Source organism: Rhinatrema bivittatum, chromosome 11 (assembly GCF_901001135.1).
Source record: "Rhinatrema bivittatum chromosome 11, aRhiBiv1.1, whole genome shotgun sequence".
In the NCBI taxonomy this organism is placed as follows: Eukaryota; Metazoa; Chordata; class Amphibia; order Gymnophiona; family Rhinatrematidae; genus Rhinatrema; species Rhinatrema bivittatum.
In genome coordinates this window covers 66419745-66438252 of record NC_042625.1, presented here as the reverse complement: position 1 = coordinate 66438252, position 18508 = coordinate 66419745, and the positions used below count along the sequence as shown (strand labels likewise).

The following is an 18508-nucleotide window of genomic DNA, read 5'->3' as shown; positions in this document are numbered from 1 at the left end:
CTTTCTCCTTCCATATCAGAAGTTAGCCATGCTGGTTTCTTTTGGTAACACCTAACCAACTAACCTTTTCTTTCTTTGACCCAACAGTTTCTTTCTGCTTCTTTATTTCTAGCTCATTTGGAACCAGAGTTGGGATCTGGTGCTATGAGCCCCCAGGGATTTTTCCCTTATTTTATATCTCCTCCCAACTTGTGTTTTATCCAGTCATTACAGCCATGGTTATGGACCTGGGTCCATGTACCAGAAGCCTACAATCATGGGCCCCAGATCTGGCTATACGATGTTACCCTTAAGCAATAACCATAACTCCCCACTTGAGCTGACCTAGGTACCTTCTGCATAGTAATGCAAGGCACTTAGCATCTGAGCCGCCAATCTGACCCCAAGCCCATTCTTGACCTTTAACTAGGTAAGACTTTGGAAAGGAAAAAAATGAAAAGAAAAAGTGTTACCTACCCCTCCACCGCTCACCATATCAGTGAGACAGTTTTCTACCACATCAAAGTTGGAGGTGTCAGTGGCGTTGGCGACATCCGGGATGAAGGGAGGTGTGATCCCCCTCAGCCTGTCCCAGTCTGTACCACTGAAGAAGGGGTGTTTTCATGAAATCTTGGAGTCCACCTCGCCCCAGTCGCCTCTCCCGCACACAGATCAGGCCTTCAATCAGGTCCCGAGCCTCCTCAGGAACACCTGTCGCCGAGTGGGGGAATGTAAAGTGCTCCTAAAGAAGACATGCACAATTCTCAGAATACAGCATCAGGCAAGTTCAGGTGAAATGCCATTAATAAGCAGGGCTTTTGGGAATCTCCAGTTCTATGATTAGAGACATGACCCCCTCGGGGGGATATTTTCTCCTTTTTCCCGCCACTTCCAACAAAGGACACTTGCTCATGTAATTCAGCTCCCCCCTCCCCCCTTGTTGGTTGATTACCATGGTCAATAGTCAGTGACATGTTGGTTAGTAGATACAATCACAGAACCATTATCTGATGTTCAGCCACTATCGACACAGTATTGTCAACAATGGTCAGCCACCACAGTCCCAAGGGTGGGATGGGGTGAGGTTTTTTAATATTAAATTTTATTTGCAATTGTATGTGGCATGAATGGTTGTGTTTGGTGATTTACGTTTATTGTAACTCACTCTGGGCTGAAAGGTTGAAAGTATAATCCAAATGTAAATAAATAAATAAACTTGTACTGTCACATGATAGCCACCACAGTCATAATAATGTTACACAGTGGTCAACGGTCACAGTCACAGTACTGTTATATGGTGGTCAGTCACCAGTATTACACTACTGACTCATGATGTTAGTAGTCACTGACACAGTACCATCACACAGTGGTCAGCAGTCAGTCACAGCATTGTCACACAGTGGGCAGCCATCAACTACAATCATGGTGATGCCACACCATAGTCCTATATCGACACCAACTCCAAATCACAGGACTGGCCTCCATGGCCAAAAAATATGAATGTTTTACTTCTATTTTGAAAAACAAGCAACAAAGAAAAATCAGCAAAAGAAATACAAGTACCGACACAGATGTAGGCTCTCCTGTGACAGACAGACTGTGGACAGACTTCATCCAACTCCCCACACTATTTTGCTGGTAACTCCCATGGGCACTTACTTTAAAATGAATAATCTTGCCATAGGTCTCAACGACAGAATCAGCAAAGAAGGGCGTGTGCCCACAGAACATTTCAAAAGCACAGACCCCGAATGCCCACCAGTCACACTCTGTGCCATAGGACTTGGCATCATCTTCCACTGCCTGCAGAATCTCTGGGGAGAGGTAATCTGGGGTCCCAACCGCAACAGAGGAACAAATCTGGAAAGAGGGAGGAAAGAGAGTGAGAGGAGGATTATAGGGGAGAGGGAGGAATCGGGAATGGAGGCAGGGGGGAATGAAGGTTAGAAGAGGATTTTAGGGGAGAGAGGGAGAGCAAGACAGCACAGGGGATGGGAGAAGACATAAAAGACCAGAACAGAGTGAAAAATAATAAAAACAGAAAGAGAAAATTAAGGATCCTGGTACTTTAACACTGTACAAGTATTATTTACTGGAATGAAGAAATCATTTTTTGTAACTGTACAGCACTGTAAGTACATGTTACAAATAATAATCACTGTGACAGTACAGTGCTGTGTACGCTGATGGAAGAGAATGCTGTAATTGATCAAATGAGCTGGGGAAAGAAATACAAGGACAATTTTGAGTAATATGATATTCTTAAATTTGGATGAGTTAGGCAAATGTTCTTTGAAGAAAGGGTGGAAGGATATATATGGATAGGGGTGAGAAGTGCTGAGGATCTATGGGGTTGGGTTGGAGAGAAAAGGATCGTTGTGCAAGGGGGTGCCAGGCTAGACAAGATTTTAGCACCCATAGGCAGGAATTTGGAGAGAGGGGAAAGCAGGAGATGGGGGTTGAGTCAGAGTGTCACAATGGTGCCTCTTTAAAGTGACATGGTGTTCAGTCTTATAGGCTCATTTTCTACCCAAGTGTTTGGCGCCATCAAAATATGGCACCCTAGGATATTAGTTGCCTATGCCTAAATCTGGGCCTGAGTGCAGGGTTATGAAAGTAGGGGAACAGCTGTTGGAACTGGGTTGGGTAGGAAGGAGCAGGGAAGGCCTAGGAGAGAGCAGAATGAATGGTGTGGGGGGGGGGGGGGGGGGGGGGGGGAGAAAGGAAGCTCTTGGACTTACTGTGCCATCTTCACGTAGTTTGAGGCAGGAGCCGAAGTCGCCCAAACAAATGTGGCCGGAGCGGTCCAGGAGAATATTATCAGGCTTTACATCTCTGAGAAATGAAGGGAGACAAGAGGGGAAGACAGATGGGAGAGAGAGAAAGAAGGATAAGCATGAACCATAGAGAGATTTTGAGGGGCATGGGGGAGAAAGAATAAATAACATTCAAATGAGACCTGTAAGAGGGGTTGGCTTATGCACCACTTTTATGAAATCTTTTTCCATTGGAAGTACGTTTAGAGCTAAATTATCTAATGTTCCATAAAACAGTAAAGCGCTAGCTCTTTCAGCATACCTTCCCTGGGGGATCGTTTTAGATATGAGAACACTGATGGCATTTGCTTTGGATTATTGACTTGTTTTTATGGAGAAATGTAATTAAATTGGGTTTTATTATTGTATTTTTTTATTGCAGATATTATGAGATCGGTTGTAAACTGCCATGAGTCTGAATTCAGTTAAAGGTAGGAAACCTAAAACAAATGAATAAGTAATAAATGCATTTTTTCCACAGATCATGAATTCAGCATTGCGTGCAGACAGCGGGTAAAAACCAAGACCCAAGTTAGGGTCTCTTCTTAAATTCCACAGCCATCCTTGGCTTCCTGCCAGGAGTGCCATGGCTAGGATATGTGCTGATGTGATGGCTAAGGAGCCAGGGCATACTGCAGTCCTGTCAGGCGTCTCCCCAAAAGCTGAGCACTTAACAGAGATCATTTTTAAAGCCATTTCTATGCATAAAACCTGGTGTTTTACATGTAAATGGCTGGACTAAAATAGCCGGGGCTCTATGAGTCCAAAATTAAATGCGTAACGATATGCACATAAATAGCATTAGCATGTACTCGCATATATGCTATTTTATAAATGTCAAGAGCATGCATCTGTTTTCAGTTTCATGCGTACATTGTACTGGAGGAAAAAATGGTACGGTCTAGGTGCATTCCGGGACGGGGTTCAAAAGTATGCACGGGAGTTGCTATTTTGTAAGAGAGAGACACGTGTACCTTACCGAACCTTTCCTACTCTTACACCTGCTAATTGTTCACGCAAGTTTAAATGTCTGCAGTTTTTGGGTGGGAGATCTGGGTCAATGGTGGGGGTTAAGGGTGAAGTACTGGAGAGTCTAGGTAAACTGGAGAAGGACTGGGTGAACTGGTGGAGCTATAGGCTGACTTCTGGGAGATGAGGAGGGTAAGAATATTTACTCTCCCCACCCATCTTCCCCAAAGCAGAAACTCCTCTTTACGCTGTTCCCCCCACCCCCACCCTTAGATTGTGAGCCCTCTGGGAATAGGTAAATACCTACAAACCTGAATGTAATCAGCTTTTAAGTGCCAAAAAGCGGAATATAAATCAATTAAATAAACTCATGTAACATTCACTCTTTTTCATGCCATTGCCCTCTGAAGCATTCACCTCCTCTTGTACCGCTTCTCCTTCAAGCATTCAAACCTTTCTCCCCCCATAATATTAAATTTCATGCACTGATTCCCCAAGTATTCGTTAACTATATTCACCCTCCTTTCCCTTGCCTCCAATGTTTCTGCCTGGAATGTAGATCTGGGTGACTCCCTCTCCCTTTTGCTGTTGGCTGAATCTCAATTCTTGGGAGCATACAGGCCGATACAGTACAATGCGCACTGTTACCCCACGTTTGAACGCACGTTTTCGATGCGCTAGCTTTACCCCTTATTCAGTAAGGGGTAATAGCGCGTCGAAAACGCACAGCCAACCCCCCCCCCCCCCCCGAAACTAATAGCGCCAGCAACATGCAAATGCATGTTGATGACCCTATTAGTTATTCCCGCACGATTCATTAAGTAAAATGTGCAGCCAAGCCGCACATTTTACTTTCAGAAATTAGTGCCTACCCAAAGGTGGGCGCTAATTTCTGGGCGCTAGGGACGCACTAGTGTCCCTAGCGCCTCTTTTTACCGTGGGCCCTCATTTGAATACTGAATCGTGCGCACAGGAGAGTGGCCTGTGCACGCGCCGGGAGAGCGGGAGCCCGCACAGGCCACTCTCGCTCGCCCGCTCTCCCGCAACTTTTACTGTATCGGCCTGATAATGAGCTGCTGGGCCTAGAGCTGTTTACTCCATTTTCTCCCCTCCAGACAGCAGCCCAGAGAAGAACCCTCTACTCCAGGCAGCAGGAGGGATGGTAGGGTGGACAGGACGTTGAGGGCTGGAGTAAGTTGCTGACAGCCTTTTTGCTCTCCTATGCTGGTTACTAAAGTATTTATCTGTATTTAGGGAAATCCATATGTTACTATTTTGCCCTAGTATCTGCTGTTGTTTACATGGAATTTAAAAAGTCAGTAATAATGTGCAAATATTCTTTATTAGAGAGCACGGCTTTCAAAAAATAATTTATTCTAAATCCTAAAATGTTGTTCTTACTTATGTACTTCCTCTTTATATATCCCAGGCCCCTTGTGCAGGGGAACTCTGTGTGCATGCATGCACAGTATGTAGCTAATATGTGTCACAGTACTTCAACCACTACAACTCTCTCTCCCATAAGGTTGAGATCACTGACTCTATAGCATCCTCAGTCCCTGCAGACCAGCGAACAGGCTAAATACTGCATATTACCAACATATGCCAATAAAAAGTAATGTATCAAAATGATAAATATCTCGTAAGATGTAAGACAAACAACTTAATTATGCTGCAGTCTTATTCATCATCAGTTAACCGCACGGTATTATCCAAGGACTTTCCTGAGACATAACACCAAGCTAGCACCATCAGCTAGTATGACATGTTTTTATATTGCATTTAATGTTATCTGTATGCAATCCGCTTAGAATGACATTGTCAAACAAGTGGAATAAAAGTGTTTTAAATAAATAAATAAATAAACAGGGTGAAAGTAACTAAAAAATGGTCCGACCAGACAAGTCTTTCTGTGAATCAGGAAAGGATTAACCATGGCCTGTAAGAATACCAAATCAAGTCTACAACCTTTCATATGTGTGGGGGTTAATACCACTGGGTGGAGCCAAGGCCAGATATATAATTAAGGAAATTAGTAGCATTTCTATCTGAGGTGTCAGCTATATGAAGGTTGAAATCACCTAGTACAGGTATATTTTGTGTTCTAGGCATAGTTCTGTAAGCAATTGTAACAGTTACATCATTGCTGATATTGCATGATGAGGTTTTCTGTATACAAGGTTTGATATACTACCAATTTTAAGTAAGACATGTGATGGCAAGAGCAATTGAGTAGCATTTTTTAAAATAATCAATTAACTTTATTAACATAAATTAACTGGAAATATAAAGTCACACATTTATCAGAAGAACTAAAGCTGTAAATGGACTGAAAAGAATAAGATCTTGTAACTGCATATTTTCATTAATTTCCATCTTTTTTTTTAAATAAACTCTTTATTCACATAAATAGCAACACAACAAGCTACAGCAGTTTTCCCCATTTTCTCCCCATACACACACAATTGACAGTCACAGTTGTATGCTGCATGAATTTCAGACCTAATATCAATCAAAAATCCAATTAGAGATCCATATTAGTCCATTAGAATCAATCACGGCAGTAAGTAAAAATAATAGACATTACAAATCAGCAAAATGGGTAATCTAAAAGTCCACCTTCGGAACTGTTGCTGAACTACTGGACACAAAGTTCTTATTAAAAGCCCCCAAACACCTCGGAAGATCTCCTTTGCTTTGTGCTGCTCCAGAGATGCCATCCAAAACTTCATGGATAATATTTCTAACACATGTGATCTCCGCATTCCCAGATCTGGTGCTCCATTTGCAACCATGTTTTTTTTTTTAACCATTAATACAAGATTTAGCCAAAACAAATCTATGCAATTTCCTTACAAAACCTTCCTCTCTCACATGTCCCAAAAGAAAAAATGAACAATAGATAATAGCTAAATCCTGTACTATGTCCTCCCAGTACTTCAAAATCTATGGACATATCCATAAACAATGACCCAAGGTAACATCAGATTCATGGTATTTCACATTAAGTCCATCCTTTGGGCTCTTAAAGGAGAAAAAAAACGACTTTGAATTGCTTGTAAAACCAGATTCTCCGTGCTGCTATAAATCAACGCATGACAATTCCTCAGGTTCTCCTCATTTAAATTACGGCCCACATCTCTCCACCATACTTCTGCAAGTGCTTTAAAAATTGTGTGATTCTCACAATTATGTGAACATTTGTAAAGCGGAGCTAAAGAACATTTACTAGAAGAATACAACTTGACAAGGGCATTAAAGGACAGAGATGTGGTCGGAAGGTCTGCATCATGGATAACTTTTTGAAAATGTGCTTAACTCTGGAGGTATGGGAGAAAATCTACATTAGTAAAACCTAGATGTTCCATGCAATGGTCAAATGAATATTTTTGTTGAGTGCTTTATCAATAAAGTCTGTAATTATCCAAAACTTGCCTTGCCTCTGTTGTTTATATGTGGTAGTCATACCCTCAGATGGGAACTTTGGATTTCCTGAAAGAGGTAACTAAGGTAATCCTTTCCCTATTTGAAGTATATATTTCAAATTTAATGGGGAACAGATAGCCTTATCAAATCTTAAGTCCATATAATTATTCCAATCTAACAACCAGTCTCCCATTGAGGCAGATTTTATAAATCTGCGCACACGCGTACTTTTGTTCGCTCACCAGGCGCGAACAAGAGTACGCGGGATTTCAATAGATATGCGCATAGCCACTGCCCAAATCTGAAATCGGAGCGGCCTCGGAGGGAACTTTCCTTCGCCCTCTCCCCACCTTCCCCTCCCTTCCCCTACCTAACCCACCCCTCCCGGCCCTATCTAAACCTCCCCCCTACCTCTATCCCGAAAGTTACGCCTGCTGGAAGCAGGCGTAACTTTGCGCGCGCCGGGCCAGCTGCCGCGCTCCATGTTCCGGTCTGGGGGCTGGTCCAGGGGCCGCTGTCACGCCCCCGGAACACCCCCGGGCCGGAACCACGCCCCCGGACACGCCCCCGAAACGCCGGGTCACTCTGGACATGCTCCCAAAACGCCGCGTCACTCCCGGTACGCCCCCCCGACACGCCCCCGACATGCCCCTCCAAGCAAGCCCCGGGACTTACGCGCGTCCCGGGGCTTGCGCGCGCCGCCGAGCCTATGCAAAATAGGCTCAGCGTGCACAGGGGGGGGGTTTGGGGTAGGTTTTTGGGGAGGTACGCGCGTATCCCTTTGAAAATCTACCCCTTAGGGCTGGATTTTAATAGCTACGCGAGGGCGTAGATTTGTGCGTGCAACCCGGCGCGCACAAATCTACGCCTGATTTTATAACATGCGTGCGCAGCCGCGCGCATGTTATAAAATCCAGGGTTGGCGCACACAAGGGGGTGCACACTTGCGCATCTTGCGTGCGCCGAGCCCTAAGGGAGACCCAATGGCTTTCCCTGTTCCCTCCGAGGCCACTCCAAAATCGGAGCGGCCTCGGAGGGAACTTTCTTTCTGCCCCCCCACCTTCCCCTCCCTTCCCCTACCTAACCTGCCCCCCAACCCTACCTAAATCCCCCCTAACCTTTATTCCATAAGTTGCGCCTGCCGGCCAAGTGCCGGCACACGATCCCCCGGCATGGCCGCTGTGCTGGAGGCCTCAGTCCCGCTCCCCACCTCCGCCCTTTTCACAAAGCCCCGGGACATACGCGCGTCCCGGGCTTACGCACATCGCCAGGCCTATGCAAAATAGGCTCAGCTGCGTGTAGGGCTTTTAAAATCTGCCCCTTAATGTTATCTATTGTCCATTTTGAGGGGAAATTATGACAATCCGCTTGTATAGTCCCCAGTACTTCAAGAGCCTCAGTTTTGTCAGGATTCAGTTTGAATCCAGAAAATCTTCCAAGGTCCTCAAATATCTCTAGTGCTATGGGAAAGATTTTGTTTGTTATTAGATAATAACATCAAAATATCATCTGCAAACAGAAGGGTTTTCAAGTCACAGTCTCCCAATGGAATTCCTAAAAACCTCTCTCCTCTGACCCCAGTCTATCTACCAATGGTTCCAAAGAGAGTATGAACAATAGGAAAGAGACAGAAGACTCCTGTCTAGTGCCACGATGAAGACCAAACTCCTATGATAGCCATTTATTTATTTTATATTCTGCTTTTCAGGCACTTCAAAGCGGATTATATTCAGGTACTCTAAGTATTTCCCTATTCCTAGAGGGCTTACATCCATTGGTGTATACTCTTCCACCAGGACTTTTTGGACTCCATAAAGAGTCAGTAGGTCATAAGCAAAGTGCTTGAGTGCCATCCCCAAAGATAATGAAAAACAGGAAAAAAATGGATGAACCATCCATAGAACAAAGTCAATTCAAAATGGCACCTCATCAGCTACTGCCCGCTAAACAACAGGTACGCAAGAACAAAATTATCAATTCCATTCTGCTAAAATCCTCAAAGTAAAAAAGGAAAAAACCTCACCAGTCCAAAAACTGAAGGCGAAGCGAAAAATCTGGCAAATTTGCAATGTCACAATTACGTTTTTGAAAGAAAAAATATCAGTTCTTGCCAGCGCTCATCTCCCATCAAGCACAGTTGAGGTCATCATCATCCAGTTCCAGTATTAATCTCTGGCAAAGCTTGCAGAAATGAGTTGGCTTCAGCTGCTGTTTTAAAGAGCTGAACTTTACCACTGAACCAAACCTGCAATTTAATTGGACCCTGCAGTGCAAATCTGATGTCCCGTCGCACTAACTCCAAGCATACCTGGGAAACTCTTTATGCTTGAAGATTACATTGCTGGAGAAACCTTGGAATATCAATATTCCATTTTCCTGATGAGTTAAGTTTTTATGTTTTTCATAGGTTTGCAAGATTTGTACCTTGTGAATGTAATTAAGAAATTTCAGAATCACCACTCTTGATCTGTGTTGTGCCACTGGTTTTACCCCAAATTTATGGGCTCATTCCACAACATTTTTACCTAGCAGATCTTGTGTATCGAAATCCTGTAATAACCATGAGTCCAATAGGGCAGCCAGTTGAGAATCTATGAGGTTTTCTGAAATGCCAACGAACCATAGTTTGTTACACCAGGATTAGTTTTCAAGATATTCTAAATTATCAGCATAGCCAATTTGTTCACTCTTCCAGTTCCTTAATCCTGTCTTGTAAAGTCTTACTGTTTTCCTCCAGTGCTGAAATTCGAAGTTCCACTTCTTCCATGTGTTTGCTTATTTCTTGGATTGATAGTTTCACTTCACTGATTGATTTTGTCAAATCTATCTAGTGCCTTAACTATAGTGTTAGTAAAATCAGCAATTAAACAGGTGAATTTTTGAAATGTGCACATAAAAATTAGCACTTGCTCACATAATATAGCACATATGTGACAACATGCTTTTTTTTTTTTAAGCTGCAACTTAGACACATAAATGGGGGTCTATGAGTAATTTTGCATGTGTAAGAAAGGGGCATACCAGAGGCATCCTGGGACCGGGCCAACTTTTAAGCAAATAAGTTGCTATTTTAAAACCTGTCAAAGTGATGCGTGTACGTCTTTTATTTGCGTATATTTACTTCTGCTCAATATCTGGTGTAAGTGATCGTAAACATGCTTAAAGTGGAAAAATGACTGGGTAGTGGGTCTGGGTGCAATGACGGGACTTCAGGTTGAAGAGTCAGGAGGGTCTGGGCAAACTGGTAGACTAAATGGTAACACTGGTTATTTCATTGCCATGTGCATGTTATAAAATACCCTAATTTATGCGTGTAAAATTCTATTTACTGGGGGGGCGGGAGTGTGTGTGTGTGTGCTAAAAGCAACAAATTACCACGATAAAAATCTACGCGCATATCCTTGTAAAAATGAAAGTACAAATCTATGGGTATATGAGTAGCGCGCACTTTTCTGGCTAATTTCAAACTTAGTAGCACCTTTCTCAATACTTGGAAAAATTTCAACTTATCCAGCTATATTCCAATTTATCCGGCTAAGTACCAGCAGGCCTACATTTTCCTAACCCATGGCTGTGTGTGGGTTCGGAAAACAGTCGCTTGTTAATTGAGCGTCCATTTTCCTAACCCATGGCTGTGCGCACAGCTACATCTCCCGGGCACCCGATGCCAAGGACGCACTAGTGACGCACAGTTTCCCCTAGTGAGTCCTTTTTAACGCAGCTGTTCATTTGCATATCGCATTGCGTGTCCAGGAAAGGAAAACGAGCGTCCAGTTTAGATGCCTGTTTTTTTTAGCACGTCCATATTGCATCGGCCTTACTGTAAAAGAAAAAGGTATCTTGAGCCAGGGTCTGCTCAATTCAGGACTGGTGTCCTATGCACAGAGCCACAGAGTGGCTCAGAGAGCTAACTTCAGATGGCAGATAGCCTGGTGTATATTCCTGTTATACTGTGTTGTAAAGTCTGGAAGTCTTGTACTTTGTAAGTAGAAGTTTGTTTCCAGTCATGTGTTGTCTCTGAAGAGGATCTATTGTGAAATGACCCAGACTGAAAGCCTTGTCCAACTATGAGTTACCTGTTAAATGTACCTACACTGCAAAAGTTGGGAACTGTTATTTTTGTAACCGTTTCTAAATAAAACCAGTATTGGGACCAGTATTGTGTGCATGCTGCAGGGACACTCAGCCTAACAACAGGCTGAGAGGTCCTTACTCTGCATCCAGCTTTTGCTGCTAGCTGGCCAGAGAAAAAGCGTGCAGATAAATTCTTGAATGGTTGGGATTTTTTTGCTATTATAAGCTCAAATTCCTGTGGTTTTTTTTTTTCTTGTTTGTTTTCAGCCCTGGTCTGAGGTTAGCTAGAGAATTAAATCAAGTCTAGTTAGTGCTCCACTAGAGCTAGAGTTTCATTTTATGAGTTGTTTTTTGTGTGTGTGTGGTGCTGGATAAAAAAAAAACCTTCACAGGTGTGAGCTAGCAGCCGGACTTGCATTTCTGAATGCTGCCTAAACAATGTGCCACACCTTGCAAGCTAGGTTGCTTTTGAAGCTATGCAGCAACTCTGATTACAATCCACTCCTTATTTTACACTGGCGTAAAGAACTGTGGTTTCAACAGACTGTGATGTGCAGCTAATTTTCAAAGACTTTTCTGGGGCCTTGCCACTGTAAGCTGAACTGATACCATGGGATTTGGGGATGCTGTCCCTCCTGCACACTCAATCCAAACCACTACTGGTTTTATGAAGCCTTTATTGCTAAGTACTAAACTGAGACACCTAGAAGGTTCTTGGTTTGTCAGAAACTTCTAGAAGTAATAAAGGAGTTTGCTTAGGAGTTGTTCCAGACCATACCCCAAGGGAATTTAGGGCCATTCTTGGATGCCCTAGAGCAGGGGTTTGGGGAAGTGAAACCTCACCAAAGCCAGTCCATATTTTTATTTTCTACCTACACAAAGCACTGCTGCCCTTACCAAACCCCTACCATTTCCAGAGCCTTTTGATAGCACCAGACGGGAACTTCAAAAATACCCTTAATCAGTGCTACGCCTGAATGCAGAACACTCCGCCGCACTTTCAAAGTGAGGCCATCAAAGTAAAACCAGGGAGCTTCCTGCTCTGAAAGAATGCCCTGCTCTACACAGTTTTAAGGGGCATTTTACTGCCCTGGCCTGGAATTTTGGAAAACAAGAAAAGGGGACCATGCTAATCTTTGACCCTCAGTTCTGACAGCTTCTGACCCAAATCCCATTCCAACCTGACAGCCTGATCCTGATTTCAGACTGGACCCTGCTGCAAGTCCAAGTCCAGGTTCAGTGCGTTCTCCACAGGACTTACCAGCCAATGTGGAAGCCGTGCCAAAACTGGATACTCTGGGCCTAATGGGGATCACTGAGCAAATTAAGTGGATTATGCAGAAAGTCCAGATTCCTTTTGTCAGAATAAGTACATCTGCCTCTACGGAAGCTAGTACTGGAGCCATACTAGCTAAGCCTGTTCTGACCAGATCCAGTGCCTGTGGAGGGTGATTTAAGTGACTCTCCTGCCAAGCTGGATGCTGCGCTCCGCAAGGCCGAGCAGTCAGGACTGGCCAGAGAACAGTCTCCAGCCTGCCCGCTGGCAAAAATCTTTATGAGCTTCTTTATTGGTGACCAATAACCAAACAAAACAATTTAGCTGGTTTGGGCAGTTTAACAAAACAATTATAACTTACAGTTTGAAATCTCCAAGGCTTCCACCTCTCTCTGGGTCCTCTCTCATCCCTCAGGCCCTGGCCTCGTATCTCTGCCTGCAGTGATCCACTACGTGAAGGAGCTCTGCCCCTGCGGCCTTACCAGCCGGCCCACTAACCAACCTACTGAATGAGGCCTTCTTTCTTTTTTTCCATCATGTTTTTCCAAGTCAAGATTTCTTGATTTGAAAAAAAAAAAAAAGACAATATAATTTGCAGTCTCAAAGTCCATTGCCTGCAGAGAACCCATGGAGCTGCAAGCTCATTTCCAAAAGGAAACTCCCTGCGTAAAAAGCTTTGTAAATTGTCCTAAAGGTTTTTATTCTATATGATATTTTTGTTAACCTCTACCATTTGTGAGATCAGAACTGTATTATGTCAATGTTAAAAACTCCTTTTCCATAAAAAATGAAAATTAAAAATAAACTTCCAGACAAACCTCTTGATATTTTATAGATAAATACATATCTAGAAAAGAGCAAGTCACATCCTCAATGGAATTAAGGTGAAACCCAAATCATTGCACTATGTTTGTTGTAACGATGCAACAGTACGATGCACAAATCAAAAGCAATGGTGGCCTGACTGCAGCTAAGAACATAAGAAAATGCCATACTGGGTCAGACCAAGGGTCCATCAAGCCCAGCATCCTGTTTCCAACAGAGGCCAATCCAGGCCATAAGAACCTGGCAAGTACCCAAAAACTAAGTCTATTCCATGTTACCATTGCTAATGGCAGTGGCTATTCTCAAAGTGAACTTAATAGCAGGTAATGGACTTCTCCTCCAAGAACTTATCCAATCCTTTTTTAAACACAGCTATACTAACTGCACTAACCACATCCTCTGGCAACAAATTCCAGAGTTTAATTGTGCGTTGAGTAAAAAAGAACTTTCTCCGATTAGTTTTAAATGTGCCCCATGCTCCTTGACACTGCATCTTGAAAATGCCAGAGACCCACACGTAAAAGACATGAAATGGGCATGCAGCATGTTATTTATACCCAATCGCTGGATGTAATTGTATATTTGTTTAATTGTTCAATCTGTTTGATGTAATTTTTCTGTTCCTTGTTCTGTGTAAACCGAAGTGGTATGCACTAGTGCATGAACTCCGATATAAAAAAGCCTTTAAATAAATAAATAAATAATGCAGCACACAATTAAACTGTGCAATTTGTTGCTGGAGGATGAGGTCAAGGTTAATAGTAAAGCTATTGGATTTAACAAGACTTGGACAAATTTTTGGAAGATAGGTCCCTTAATAATTATTAGCCAGGTAGACATGGGGTTAATCACCTCTGGGAATGAGCAACAGAGAAAGATCCATATGGATCTGCAGGGTAATTCCAAGTGACCCAGACTGACCACTGCCAGAGACAGGATGCTGGGCTCAATGGACCATTTGTTTCACCCAGCATGACATGTCTTATGTTCTTAAGATGAAGCTCTTATCCCTTCCCCATTCCCTACAAAGTGCAAAGCTGCCTACAGAGTCAAAGAGCCCATGGAAACTCAGATGGGAGATTTCCAACACTAAAGGTTGGGATCCAGGTCTCGTGGCGGTGCTGTGCATGAGTGTACCAGACCGCTGTGATTCCAAGCACAGCACTTGAATCTGTTTGCTTACTCAGTTACAGACACAAACATTTAACATTCAGCTACTGCCTGCCTGCCTCCTGACCTTCACCAAAACAAGGACTGGATCATTCTAGTTAAATATTCTCCTCCCTCCCTCCCAACCTTCCTCTAGATTGTCACTCTGTCTGTCTTTCTCCCTCACTTTAGCTAAGAATAGTAGGCAACTCTGATCCTCGAGTGCTATGACCCAGTCAGGTTTTCAGGATATCACTGAATATTTATAAGAATATTTATTTGAATATCTATCTTATTCATATTCTTTGTAGATATCCTGAAAACCTGACCAGCTTGCAGCACTCAAGGCCTGGAGTTATCTACCTTTGCTCTATCCTGTTACTCCTCCTCTTTCTCGCCCCCTTCTAACTTGCCACTCCTCCCAGTACTCAGTCTAACCAGTTTTTCTCTCTTTCCTGCCGTGCTTCCTCACTTGCTTCCTTCTTCTAGCCTCTTGCTAGCTCCCTTTTTCTAGACTGTCACACATGCTTCCTTTAACCTATCCCGCCTCCTCTTTTTCCCCTTCTTCTATCCTGCCATTCTTCTCCTCTCCTCTAGCCTGTCACACTTCTTTTTGCTCTCTTTCATTTTCCTCCCTAGTTCTGCTCATGTATGTTGGTTCTCTTTTGTTACTCCCGTCTTCTCCACATCTCTCCCATTCTCATTCCCTTTCCCGATCCGTCTCCCTCCCCATTCTCCTTCCTTCTCTTGTTCCATTTCTGTTGCACCCTTCACTCCCTCTCATGTTCCTGCTTTCCCTCCTGCTCACCTCCCCTTCTCATGCTCCATCTCGTGTTATTTCTCTCTCATTTTCTGTCTCTGCTTTGAAAGTTCTCAGGCCAGGCTTTCTGTCTCACATGCCTTAGCACAGTTCCAGCACAAGTAAATGAGGTGACTATGAATCTAAAGCATAATGTTTATGGCTGGTGGTATCCAAGCCAGGAGGAAGGCAGATTTTGTAATGTGGCTACATTTAAGAATCCTGCCTCTTTCTAGGCAAAACTTGTATTATAAACTCAGAGAGGTCAATTTTTTAAAGACTCAGAAAATGGATAACTTATCCAGCTAAAGTTAACCGGACAAGATATTCTGGATATTCAGTGGAATAAACATCCCCTAAATATCCTCAAATAAAATTATCAGGGTAAACCTAGCCAGATAACTTTGAAACCTAACTGATTACGTTTGAATATCACCAGTTATCTCTTGCCTCTTCCAGCCTTGTCTCTCTCTCATTCCAGATAACCTCTTAAGGTCCCTACTAGTCCTAAATTCCAGTTCATCCCTGGGGTCAGTAGACCTGCACCTCAGTGCTGGCAAGATATGTCTCGGATCCTTCAAGTTTTGAAGATCTGGCTAGGAAAGACTTAAGCTTACCCTCTCTATTTTTTCTTCCAGTGATCTCAAAGTCAGCATGGCTTTACCCAGGGCAAGTCTTGCCTCACAAATCTGCTTCACTTTTTTGAAGGAGTTAATAAACATGTGGATAAAGGTGAACCGATAGATATAGTATACTTGGATTTTCAGAAGGCGTTTGACAAAGTTCCTCATGAGAGGCTTCTAGGAAAAGTAAAAAGTCATGGGATAGGTGGCGATGTCCTTTCGTGGATTGCAAACTGGCTAAAAGACAGGAAACAGAGAGTAGGATTAAATGGGCAATTTTCTCAGTGGAAGGGAGTGGACAGTGGAGTGCCTCAGGGATCTGTATTGGGACCCTTACTGTTCAATATATTTATAAATGATCTGGAAAGAAATACGAGGAGTGAGATAATCAAATTTGCAGATGACACAAAATTGTTCAGAGTAGTTAAATCACAAGCAGATTGTGATAAATTGCAGGAAGACCTTGTGAGACTGGAAAATTGGGCATCCAAAAGGCAGATGAAATTTAATGTGGATAAGTGCAAGGTGTTGCATATAGGGAAAAATAACCCATGCTATAATTACACAATGTTGGGTTCCATATTAGGTGCTACAACCCAAGAAAGAGATCTAGGTGTCATAGTGGATAACACATTGAAATCGTCGGTGCAGTGTGCTGTGGCAGTCAAAAAAGCAAACAGAATGTTGGGAATTATTAGAAAAGGAATGGTGAATAAAACGGAAAATGTCATAATGCCTCTGTATCGCTCCATGGTGAGACCGCACCTTGAATACTGTGTACAATTCTGGTCGCTGCATCTCAAAAAAGATATAATTGCGATGGAGAAGGTACAGAGAAGGGCTACCAAAATGATAAGGGGAATGGAACAACTCCCTTATGAGGAAAGACTAAAGAGGTTAGGACTTTTCAGCTTGGAGAAGAGACGACTTGAGGGGGGATATGATAGAGGTATTTAAAATCATGAGAGGTCTAGAACGGGTAGATGTGAATCGGTTATTTACTCTTTCGGATAGTAGAAAGACTAGGGGGCACTCCATGAAGTTAGCATGGGGCACATTTAAAACTAATCGGAGAAAGTTCTTTTTTACTCAACGCACAATTAAACTCTGGAATTTGTTGCCAGAGAATGTGGTTAGTGCAGTTAGTATAGCTGTGTTTAAAAAAGGATTGGATAAGTTCTTGGAGGAGAAGTCCATTACCTGCTATTAAGTTCACTTAGAGAATAGCCACTGCCATTAGCAATGGTTACATGGAATAGACTTAGTTTTTGGGTACTTGCCAGGTTCTTATGGCCTGGATTGGCCACTGTTGGAAACAGGATGCTGGGCTTGATGGACCCTTGGTCTGACCCAGTATGGCATTTTCTTTTGTTCTTATTTATTTATTTATTTTAGTTTTTTCTATACCAGCATTCGTGAGAGTATCACATCATGCCGGTTTACAATAAACAGTGGGGTGATAACAGGAACACTGAACGAAATAAATAACAGGTGCTAACATAAAATAGTTACAGTTACAATAAAACAAGGATAAGTACAACTAGGAGCAAGAAGAAAAATGATAGGAACTTTAACATAGTATATTAACCAAAGTATGACGGGGTACATTACAAAGAATTATGTGATTTACAATGACTTGTTCATTTGAACAAATTGCAGTTTTTTACAATGACTTGCTCATTTGAACAAATTGCAGTTTTTTACATAAGGGTAGTGATCAGAAGTAATGGTTTTCTGCATACGGGTAGTGCTTGGAAGTAATGGTTTTCTGCATACGGGTAGTGCTTGGAGTAGTGGTTTTCTGCCTATGGGTAGTGATCAGAAGTAATGGTTTTCTGCATATGGGTAGAGTCGAGGAGTCGAGGCTGGGATTTTATAACTTTTTTTTGTTTTTATAGATTCCAAAGGCGGGGCTATTTCAACCCTACGTTTGGTGCTCTCATTTTCTGTCTCTCATTTTCTATCTAGGAGTCGAGGCTGGGATTTTATTACTTTTTTTGTTTTTATAGATTCCAAAGGCGGGGCTATTTCAACCCTACGTTTGGTGCTGAGAGCTAGGCCTCTAACAGAACGCTAAGGCCAGGGCTCTGGTGTCTGTCCCCTGCTCTGCAGCCTGGATACTTGTTGCATGAGCCAGTGAGAGCCTGCACAGCAACTGCAAGGCAGCTGTCCATCCCAGTCTGTCGTCCATAGCCCTACATATCCAGCTGACATCAGGGAGACACCATGCCCAGTCGCCCTAAATATCTCTCTCATCAAGAATCCACTGGCACCTACATATCCAGCTCTCCTCAGGGAGTCAGCACACATAGCCTTTCTCCTTACTCTCGCTTGTCCGACTCTCATTAGAAAGACATCGTGCACAGCTTTCTGTTTACCCAAATACATCCGGTTCTCATCCGGCAGCCATTGTATTCAGTCCTTTACTTATTACATCTAGCTCTCTTCAAGGATCCAGCATGTATGGATCACTCACTAATCCATCGTATCCAGCTTGCTTTGAGAAGTCATCGTATACAACATCTCCACTTAATCCACCTCATCCAACTCTCACCAGGGAATCATCAGGCAT

The 18508-nt window shown here is 43.0% G+C and overlaps 1 protein-coding gene across 1 annotated transcript in view; it reads right to left on the bottom strand.

Annotated features, from left to right (window-relative positions):
• The window catches only part of DMPK (DM1 protein kinase), a 90387-nt gene that overhangs the window by 26470 nt on the left and 45409 nt on the right, over positions 1–18508 (bottom strand). Inside the window, 4 exon segments of the mRNA XM_029619351.1 lie at positions 457–600; positions 602–721; positions 1639–1839; positions 2721–2814. Of these exon segments, the coding sequence (XP_029475211.1) occupies positions 457–600; positions 602–721; positions 1639–1839; positions 2721–2814 (559 nt within the window).